Source organism: Convolutriloba macropyga, unplaced genomic scaffold (genome assembly GCF_964194025.1).
Source record: "Convolutriloba macropyga unplaced genomic scaffold, txConMacr16.3 SCAFFOLD_1216, whole genome shotgun sequence".
NCBI classification, from domain to species: Eukaryota; Metazoa; Xenacoelomorpha; order Acoela; family Convolutidae; genus Convolutriloba; species Convolutriloba macropyga.
In genome coordinates, this window is record NW_027453114.1 from 45,198 (window position 1) to 56,815 (window position 11,618).

Sequence of the window (11,618 nt, forward strand, 5' to 3'; positions counted from 1 at the left end):
CTTGTAAAAAAAAGTCCGATAAAATAATATAAAAGTTTAGATCGATGTCACTGGAGAATTTGATAGGACGTTTATAAGGGCCTAACAAACTAGCCACAGTCATTAAAAGCTATATTAACAAAAAAAACTATCAAACAACGTTTTTTATCAGATTTTGTTTTCTTAGTGCTATATAGAAAAATTTACGGCCCGATAGAAAAATTCTTTTATGGCAAAAAAAAATTGCACCCCAATTTTAATAATCCAGTTTTTTGTTAGCCTCAGTAGAAGCGCCGCTTTGCAATAGAATGATTTTGAAAAGGATCGGAAGCCCAAGTAAAGTGACCACTTACAAATTTCGCCATAAACATAGTATATCACCAAAAACCGTTATATTTTCATCACAAAAAAACCTATGATCTACTTTTTCGCGAGATCTTGGCCTGTGGTTCCACTCATCTGACTACTTATGAAAAAGTGATCATGGTAACTAAACCGTTTTGGTGGTTCTATGTACTTGGAGTCAGAGAAACATCGTTTTTCTTGTAAAAAAAAAGTCGGATAAAATAATATAAAAGTTTAGATGGATGTCACTGGAGACTTTGATATGACGTTTATAAGGGCCTAACAAACTAGCCACAGTCATTAAAAGCTATATTAACAAAAAAAAACTATCAAACAACGGTTTTTTAGTCAGATTTTGCATTCTTATTGCCTTAACACAGGTAAGGTCAACAAGAAATTTCCTGTTTACGCCCGGGAGAAAAATTTTTTTTAGGGCAAAAAACATTTGGACCCCAATTTTTTTATTCCAGCTTTTTGTTAGCCGCAGGAGAAGTGCCATTTTGCTATCGAATGAGTTTGGAAAGGATCAGAAGCCCAAGAAAAGTAATCATTTACGAATTTCGCCATAAACATAGTACATCAACAAAAACCGTTATATTATCACCACAAACAACGTATGATCAATTTTTTGCGTGATCTGGGCTTGTGAATCAATTCATCTGACTACATATGAGCAGGGATTGTGGTAACAGAACCGCTGTGGTGGTTCTATGTGCTTGGAGTCAGAGAATGAGCGTTTTTCTTGAAAAAAATAGTCAGATAAAACAATATAAAAGCTTAGATGGATCTCACTGGAGGCTTTGATATGACGTTTATAAGGGCCTAACAAACTAGCCACAGTCAGTAAAAGCTATATTGTTCACAAAATTTATCAGAAAAAGGCAACATCATAGAACAATTCAATAAAGGCAGGCTTTTCGGTGTTAATCTTGCAAGATCTTGCAAGAGGATGTTAATCTTGAAAGCATCTTGCAAAATCTTGCAAGGTTAACGTCCTCTTGCAAGATCTTGCAAGTTTAACAGTTTTTTGCAAGAATCTTGCAAGATCTTGCAAGATTAACATCCTTCCTCGACTAGGGGTTCCTTCTTAATATAGTAGCGTGCTATATTAAATTCTACAGCAAACAGGAGAATTAGAAAATCGGAGACCTTGTGTGTTGTTATATAGCACGCTACTATATTAAGAAGGAACACCTGGGGGCGCAAAGCTAAGATGGTCATTATGTTGAGGGGAGATGGGAATATAATTGACCTTATCTATGGACTGTTTCGTAAATTGTAAGATCTATCGATCTTTCCCTCCTCCCTAATTTTCTTGAATTAGGTCAGATCATTTTTGTGCCTATGTATATATTATCTCGACACGTGTTCAATAAGACTTAAAATCTTGCTGCCAACTTTTCACTACCGTTTATTCAACATTAGTATTCTTTTTGATTTTACTCTTTCTTCTACGTGACCAAGGGAAGAAACAATTATGGCTCTTATGAGGATCTCCATTGAGAAATCATCATCTCACTCTATTTGGAATAAAAATTTTACGGATCTATTCTCTTCCCTTCCCCTCCCCCCCCCCCAGTGTTTTTTATGACCCCCAGTTACAAATTATATGTTGTTATATAGCACGTTACTATGTAAGAAAATAGCACGTGCGCCTGGGGGTCATAAAAAATTTGTGCTCACTAAGCTGGGGGGTGGGGGGGGGGGGGGGGCAAAACAGATTAGATTCAATTTTACTTTCAAGAGAAACTTTTATTTACGTACCGCCCCTTGCTAATTGAAACAGAATCATCTGTCCCTTATTGAAACCAGTGAGCTATGCTTTTTCGTACACTGTCCCTTATTGCCTAGAATAAAACTATGAGTAAATATAGCATATCTTTTGAACATATTTCAAATGAGAGGCACCCAATTAACCAGATACGCATACGACAAAATCAGCAGTCAAATGTAGCTTTAGGTTTTTTTCCTTAGAAAGACTGTCCGAGCGAAGGCGTATGACTCTGCGACCTACATACTGAGCCAGCGGGCTACCTAATCAAAAACAGGATTTTTTCCGTTTGTGAACCCCCCCCCCCCCACAGCTTAGTGGGTGCATATTATTGGCACCCCCCAAGACGCAGGTGTAATATTTTACATAATGATTTACTATGTAATGGCACGTGCTTTGTAACTCGGGGGAGCGTAACGTATTTCGAGGGGGGGGGGGGGGGGGGGGGGGGGGGGCACAAACGGAAAAGATCCATGAGGTGTTTTCTATGCCCACCACATGCAGACTATGTGTTACTCCATGGCATGTTTGTATGTATTAAATAGTTCGTCTGCCTGAGGGCGTCAAAGTTATAGATCTATTCTGTCAACCCCCCCTCTCCCCCCAGCTTAATCGTCGCATAACTTTAACGCCCCAAGGGGAACGTCCTTTATTTATTTTGCATAAAAACGTGCTATATAATGACACATAAATTGTATTTGGCGGCATAGAAAACTGGGGGCTGAAACAGAATAGATCCAAAGTCATATGACCACTGATTTGATTGGGGGGGGGGGGGGCACATTAGATCGAACACATTTTTCGCTCTGCTTTTTCATGGCGACTTTTCCGTGGAAACCGGTAGCACGGGGGGTTAGTCTTCATTTCTACAAAAAGCTGTCTGTGCCTTTTGGTACGCACTTCAATCCTAATTGTACAATCAGCTCACAAAGTACAAATTTAATTTGTTCAGTTGCCGCCAGTTTTCACGCCGCAAATGTTCTTTTTATACTCAAAAAATCTCAGAGCTTAGCAAAGTTTCTGTGATTATCCGCTAGCAGACGGTCATAATAAAATAATAAGCCAAGCATCGCTTCAAGTGCTGCCCCTTTAGTAAAACTGCTGCAGCGAACGGACTATCCTATCGATTTATCCGGATTAGTAATCAGATATTAGAAAGGCCGAAAACATTTTTCTGTAAAAGCACAATATACACCATTATTTTCAAGATCAGCGTTTCTAGAGTCAGAAAACAAAACAAAAATCAACCTGTGTCAGGATCGTGAAAATTGACGCGCTTTCCTTCTCCCCAATGAACTCTTTAATGAAAACTTTCTTGTTAGTTATTGCTTTCCATTCGGTCTTGAAATTCCGGTAATTAGACCGATTTTTTTCTCATCAAAATTTGGCCCAAGGTTAAGGCCGTGCACAATTTCTATCTTCACCGTGTCATCGTCGTCAAAACGGAAGTTTGCGGCTCAAAGATGTTCTAAAGTATTCAGATTCTAACATTTTTGAGTTTTTGTTCTCACCTCGACAAACTCATCTTAAAGGGATTATACTGTAGCCTGTGTTCTTTAAACTACCTCTCGAACATTGGTAATATTTTCGAGGAAACTGTATGATCTCAGTCAATCTGGTTAGTCAAACTCTCTATTCTTAAAAGAATAGCGAAGTTGCTGATTGCTGAAGGATATGATTATCCGATCTTCAGGCTTTGCTTCAAAAGTCATCAGAGGTTTAAGGATGTTTATCTTTTTTCGTTAACAGTACTGTTGATAAACACAATGGTTCGAGTTGTCTAACGTCGGGTTTCAGGAATTCAATTTCACTACTGCTGACAAAAGCACGGCCTATTTGGAGCAATTGCGCGCGGCTTTTATGTAAAGCTTCTGCTTCTTTCACTTTTATCATTTCCCGAATAACTCCTTCCCGTACTCCTTTGTTCGGTGTCGTCATATAGGTATAGTATGCATTATAAATGTTTTTTATCATGTACTTACTGAATTTCATTGTTTCTGCGCTCCACGGAGAATAAGGAAAGGCAAAACCGTTTTGAAATTAGCATTTGTGTCTCCCTTGAAAACTGTCATAAGCAATTCTACAAGATCTGAGAAGCTTTGAAAGGTATAAGTGTACCCTTCTCCTCTCGACACTTTTCTTGAAAAATTTATTGCCTTTTCTAATTGTGCACAGTGTTAATTTAAGTTTTCGTCAAGAATGATTCACAACGCTGCCAAAGAAAAAGAGATTCTTTCAACAGAAACTTAAGAAAACTGTAAGAGAATTCATGCCACCTTTTTTACTGTTGTCACGATGTGAGTAAACCTGGAATTTCAATGGAGCCGCGCTTTTTTTTACCAGATATAATTATACCGCGAAAGCCGTATAATTCAAATTGACGTTGAAATCGATTCGCCGGTATAATAAATAATTACCGAGTCTGATTTGGTTCTAAAGTCAGGCCCACAGTCGAAGTTCAATTTGACAAGCAAACGAAGTGAGCCACGATGTTTTGTTTCAACCTAACCAGAGTAGTCAACAGTTTTCCCCAATTTTTCATCATCAGAATTTCATCATTTGGCAGGAAAAATATTGAATTTAATCATGGAAAAAATGTCCAGCTAAACAAAGGTCCCTGCAAAAAATTCCACGGACTCAAAACATTTTTTCTGCCCCAGTCAAAATAGGACGGTTATCTTGCAAGATCTTGCAAGATTCTTGCAAGAATCTTGCAAGATTACGTATCATCTTGCAAGATCTTGCAAGATTCTTGTAAGATCTTGCAAGATAACCGTCCGATTTGCAAGAGTCTTGCAAGATAACCGTCTATCTTGTAAGACTCTTGCAAGATAACCGTCTTGCAAGAAGCGCCGGAAACGTGCCTTAGCTGCTGCATGGGCCTCTTTGGCTTCTTTGAAGATTAGAGAAAAGGAAACGCTACACAAAACGTTAAATCAACGTTTCTGATTGTTTTCAAGTTTAAAACTACTAAATTTTTGTGACGGTTCTCTTGCAAGATCTTGCAAGATAAACGTCCGGATCTTGCATCTTGCAAGATAAACGTTGTTTGCAAGAGTCTTGCAAGATCTTGCAAGATAAACGTTATTTGCAAGAATCTTGCAAGATCTTACAATATAACCGTTGGAGTTCGTCTGGGGTGGCTGATTTTCCACACTGAACATTTCAACTAAAACAACAGTCGATAACTTGGAAAAAAAGAGAATTATTTCTGGTAACGGGGCGAGATCGAAATTCTTTTTGACACTGCACATGAGAAAATAGAATTTGATTGAAATTTCAGTATGCAGCTTTCATGTTCGTACAAAATATGAAAAATATGAAGAATTTCTTAGAGCATTGACACGTCTTGTTGTTTCTAATCTTCAATACATCTATCTCATCCGGCACTCAATCTGCAACTTAACAAAGCTTTGAATCAAAAACTGGACCCATTGGTTTTTACGTTTTTTACTATGTGACTCGCTGCCAACGTTTGGTCACACGAAAGTTGCAGAAAATATTGGGTCGCACGATGATCTGATGGTCAGATGGTCGGACGATGATCAGATGGTCGCACGAGAGCCAACTTTGGTTGCACGATGGTCGCACGATTTCTTGGGTCCCACTACGATGGGCAAAGTCTAGAAAAGGTTCTGATCAGAGCCGGCTTGGGTCGCGCACCTATGCTGGTATTGGTTCGACTAGGGACCAGATGGTTCATTACTTTCTACATAAGCAGGGGGCGGTTCACTGACGCTAGCTTCAACTATAATATTCATTTAATTATTAAATTATTGTATTAATAAAAACATGCATGGATCGATGTTTATAATAGTTGCCTTTGTAATATTTTCATTATCTTACCAAATTCGGGACTTTACTGTAGAGCCTGGTGTTAGGGGATGTCGAGTGGTAATGGCAGTGATTTCTAGGATAGAGAAGAGTGGAATATTTTCTCATCACAACCTCATGCTCAACAGGAAGAGAGATGCTTTGGAAAAAATTACTAAATTAAAATAACAAATTGTAAAAACGCAGTCCAGTGTGCCTCTAAAGTTTGGGTCTTTCCCATTACAGCCCCAAAGCTTAGTGGTCAGATAACCTATACCCCCCCCCCCCACCATCATACTGATTATACCATAATGGGGGCTATAATTTTCTGGGGGGGGGGGGGCTATAATGGGAAAGACCCTAAATTTCTATACCTGAGATTGTATTCTCGGGCCACATTAATTTTTCTCGAACTAAGTTTGTGGCGATTATTATTGTTGCGAGGTACATTTTATGCCTTTGTTTCTTTTTGTCGTTTTTCTTTAAATTGTTTTTCTCCGTTTGTGCCCCCCCCCCCCCCCCCCCCCCCCCCAGTACGTATGCCCCAGTAGGTTATGCACCCCCAAGTTACAAAGCAGGTGTCATTACATAGTAACTCATTATGTAAAAATATTGTGCATGCGTCTGGGGGGAGGGGTGCATATAATATGCACCCATTAAGCTGTGGGGTGGGGGGGGGATCAGAAGCTCAAACGGAAAAGATCCTTGATGTTTGCCTTTTTGACAGCAATTAGTCAACAAAACGTGTTTGTATTGCATTTTGTCAGTGCACTGTTGCTTCTCAAAAGTTCTCCAACATTTAGCGAGTTTTCCAAGCATCAGGATAGCTCTAACTTTTTCCTACGGTCTTTCAAAAGATTACCCTAATCTTGGAAAAGGAATATTCCATATTACTCCCCTAATGTGGACCAACGCAGTTAATGCATTGGGTTATTTATCTCTCTCTGGGAAAGTGAAGGAGAAATTTTGTTGGGATATGATTGAGGACAACTACGACGAAGCTGTTCACGTGCCTATCAAGGCTGGAATTATTATCATGCTCCTTATTATGAGATCAGATACAATACCCTACACATATGAGCACACGAAGCAATCAAAAATGGCTGCAGCATTTTATTCATTGGGCAAGTCGTCTTTGTTTTATAAAAAATACAATAAATTAACTAAACTGCTCCAGCAACAACAGTTTAACCAGATACACTTCCAGTGCAACGACTGCACACCCGGATTTACAGATTACATAATATTGGTGGACTTCTCCAACAACATCCAGGTAAGATATTTTAAACTCCAAATTGTTGATTGTTTCATCAATTGTTTGACATCATTTGAGGTCTTTCCCATTATAGCCCCCCTCCCATGAAATTATATCCCCCGATTGTGGTATAATTACCATGAATGCGGGGCTATAGGTTATGTGAACGCTAAGCTGGAAGGGGGTCTGGGGAAAGACCCATTAATTGTTCGTGAGTTTTTGTGCCAACCAGTCAATATTTTCGTAAAAATAGACGTTTAGTACATAATAAATTTAGCAGGACAGCGAAATGGTCTAGTGGTTTGTAAAATAAATATTTTTGGATTTAAAAGTCAAAAGTAACAATTGACCACTTTGATACGTTACGCTGTAAAATATACATCTGGCCTTTTTCTGTCTATTTGACCGAATCGTGAACAAATGTGAAACTATCTTGTCACATTTGTCCGCGAATTATGTCGGTATACCTTCAACAGCCTTTTTGCATTCAATTAGACTACAGCTGCATTTCTCGAGTTTTTTAATAATGACATAGTAAAGCAGCTAAATTTTGTGAGCTAAATTTACCATATTATGAGTACGTTCAAACCAGCAATTTCATTTTTTGGATCGTTTACGTTTCTGCCCCCCCCCCCCCGAAGGGACGGATACAAACGTTCTCAAGGGTCTGGAAACCATTTTGGTCGCGCTTATTTTCTGGTCAATACCAAGTTTTTGGTCGGACAGGTCTGACTACAAAAATTTTGGCCTGTTTCGTCTGGCCAATACAGTCATTGGCCCGTTAGGTCTTTCTAGAACCCATCTTTTGGTCTGTTTGGTCTGCTCAGTACTCACATTTGGGTCTAATTGGTCTTGGCAAAACTCATATCTAAAGAGCTTAGTTCCAACCAAAAGAAGAGTCGGTTCTCTGCAAATTGTATAAATGTGTACTGCATTGACTGTGTTTCAAAATAGCAGTCGATCAACAAAAACAACCCATTTTTCTAGAGAAATAGACTACTTCACTATTTTATTTTCTGAGTTTTTGAGATTGCTTTCAGATTGAGGCTTTTATCCAAAAAAATTGTTCTACAAATATTCATTGTCACTTCTCGTTAAAATAGTGAAAAAATTAAATTATGTTTAAGTCGGTCTTGACACGGGTCTCTTCATTATGGCCAATGGTCTGTGCAGGACTCTGTTCGGTCTTGTCAATTATTTTGCTCATGGTTTGGCCTAGGTCTGTTCGTCTGGCCAATATCTGTCTTGGTTCGCAGATCTCATCCTGGTTTTTCTTATCCTGAAAATCTCGACCATATAATTTCATTCAACATTGTCCCACCCATGCTCGAAGTTTTAAGTGCTATCTTACATTGAGGTCAACCAGTGAAATGAATCTTGAAACATCTTGATAAGAAGCATATTAAAACTTGACAAATCTTGATCAGATTTTGGTAAGATTCTTGGTAAGAAAACGTCAATAAATGTACGGACGTGCAAGATCTTTGTAAGAAACTCAAGAAATAAGATCTTGATAAGATAAACAAGAAAGAATCTTCAAGATCTTAGCAAGATTTGTCAAGTTTTAGGGATTTGAAAACAAGAATTAATAAGATTATGCCAAAACTGTCGGAAAATTTTCTCTAGTCGATAAAAAAAATCGACATTGAGATTTTCCAGTATGATCTGTGCGTTTCTTCCCTCCTCCTTTTTCATTCCGGGCTGGGGACCGTCAGTGGCGGAGTTACTGAAATAAACTATAAGAGTACTGATACAGTGCGGTAAAAAAAGCGGCACTTACACAGTTCTCCAAAACAAACAAAACGACGAACTCCAGATAAAATAAATCATTAAATATAAAATAGCAAACAGGTTGAAATACTAACTTTTTTCTGGGCAAGCTATAGCAAAAATTACTTTCGTGCTACACTCAACCTACACAGGGGATGTCTATCATCTTTCAGGATTTTTTGATGTTTTGTGCCGGAATCCGTAAAAAATTGGGTTGAAGTGATTTACAAAACATCATTTGGGGGTGTGAATGGTCTTTTTATTGTTATATTACCAACAGAAACGGATTCGAGAATCCGAGGACAAAAACGTTTGCTTAAATGCGAAAAGTCTTGAAAGGAGCAACTTAAAAATATAATGTCCAAGAAAAGAGCATTCACAACACTTTGATTACTTTTTATGCCTCTCAATTACAGTGAAATTTATAGTGCCATGTTTAACCATGATCTTGGCAAGTTTAATCAAGAAATTTTCTTGATATTGCTTGATAAGATCATACCAAGATGTACCAAGAATTTTTCTCCTATCAAGATCTTGGTAAGATAACCCATGTTTTGTCAAAACTGTCAAGATCTTGCATGTCTTGGCAAGGTGTATCAAGTTTCGTTTCAGTGGGCGAGTTCTAAGTGTGAGTATTGAAATCCTTTTGTAACATGTGGAAACTTGTTTAGCCAGAAGATTGGAGAAAAACAACAAGACTTATTAGAAATGTTATCAGGAGATTTCCAATCTCATCCCTTGGCAATTGGCATTGGAGCTCACAGTTTGCAATAATATATTACAGTGAAGTAATTAAAGGGTATAACTGGGAAGATGTGTACAAAGTCATGCATGTCCACAATTACAAATGGAGTGAGTACGCCAATATTTTTCGGAAACTAGAGAAAAATACGTATCCTAGTTCGGTCAGAAACACTCATTTGGGTCTGAAAGCGGCCAGGAAAATGTTTCAAAATAGTACAACTGGATCGCGCATAGAAGAACCAGCACTTTTTCGCGTTTTGCTCGTTATCACCTCCCGGAATTCTTCGGACAGGGAGCAGACTGAGAAAGAGAGATTGAAGCTGGAAGAGGAAGTGTCGGGTGTTAAAATTATATCCATAGGAACCACAGGGAACGTTTCAAATGAGGATTTGAATTTGATTTCTGGAAATCCCAGTAATTCTATTTTGTATGTTTCTGCTAAAGATTTCGAGTCCGACAGGGAGAAAATCTTCTCAGCTATTTGCGCCAAAGATATGCGACTTACTGCTGAGGTAAAACCTAAAAAGTTTCTAAACTCAACAAAAATGGCTGAAGTTTTCCTTTAAAAAAGAAAATGTTATCCATTATTAATACAAATGACGCGACTTGACATCCCAAGATAAGGTTCGAGACTCCAACGACCTGTGACAACGAGTACATCTCCCAGAGATGTAAATAAATAATTTTCTCAAAATTTTTGTCATAGGATTTTAATTTAAAATTTACAAAACAATGGTTGTTTTGATTTTTTAAATCCTATAATGTCTTATGAGACACAATTATAATTAGCATAATTCTTGTGCACACGCCAATCGTTGTTATTACCCAGGTTGAGGTCCTCGCTCAAAATGATCTATGAAAATACCCATCCAGACTATTTTTGCTTATGAAAATACCCAGGCAGACCAAAAATGCCTATGATCCAGACTTTGCCTCGTTCAAAACTTTGGTGCGTTTATGTGCTCGTTCAAAAACGCTTATGAAAAGACTTGTACAGACAAAAATGCGATATGATACAGACTTTGGCTCGTTCCATTTATGAAAAGACTCAGAAAGACCGAAAAACTTTATGATCCAGACTTTGGATCGTTCAATTTATGAAAAGACTGGAGCTAACAAATACCGACAAAAATGGCGTACGAAACGTCGGTATTTGTCGGTTTTCGTCGGTTTCATCGGTTTTGCATGTATGAAGCGTTGGTTTTTGTCGGTATTGTAGAAATAATCCCAAGTTGAGGAGTCCGCTCAAATTCCGTTCAAAAAATGCAAGAGATGACCGGAATGAGCGGAAATTGACCGGAATGAGCGGAATCGATAAAAAATACTCCATACCCAGTATACTCCATGCCCAGTTTGGATCGATTTGGACAACTCGTCAATCTAACGAAATAGACCTAATTTTGAAATTTAAATAATCGAAATATTTGAAAGTTTCCGTATGAAAAGCTAACTTTATTCCTAGACAAGCTATAGCAAAAATTCTTTTTGTTTTACACTCTAGGTACCCGTGGTATACTCCATACCCAGTTTGGTTCGATTTTGTCAATTCCTTGACCCGGTGAAAAAGACAGTTTTTTGAATTTAGGTATTGGAAATATTGTTTTATAGTCATTTATCATTTATCTTTTATCATTTATAGTCATTTAGCGATTTATTATGCTTTGTTTTGTTTGGAAGTAGAGTTTAAGTTTGGTTGTTTATTGGGGCAGTTTTTGGCTTGTCTATGGGGCAGACTTTGGCTCGACCGTAAGTACTTGGTGCGTTTATGTTGCTCGTTCAAAAAAATTCCTCGCCTGTGTATGTTTGAACGCACCATACCCCCTGTGTGCGTTCAAAAACGGTCTGCGTCATAAACGAGCACAAACGATAACCTCGACCTGGGTAATAACAGTTCGGTTTGAATCATCAATGGATTCTCATTATCTTTATCGAAAATTCTTT

The 11,618-nt window shown here is 38.1% G+C and overlaps 1 protein-coding gene across 1 annotated transcript; it reads left to right on the forward strand.

The window, feature by feature from the left end:
• Nucleotides 1-6,730: 6,730 nt before the first annotated feature.
• On the forward strand, nt 6,731-10,189 carry LOC142358060 (uncharacterized; the record flags this gene model as incomplete). The annotated part of the gene is made up of 2 exons (XM_075409537.1): nt 6,731-7,181; nt 9,605-10,189. Coding segments are annotated over exons 1-2 (957 nt in total), but the record flags the coding sequence as incomplete, so codon positions are not given.
• Nucleotides 10,190-11,618: the final 1,429 nt, after the last annotated feature.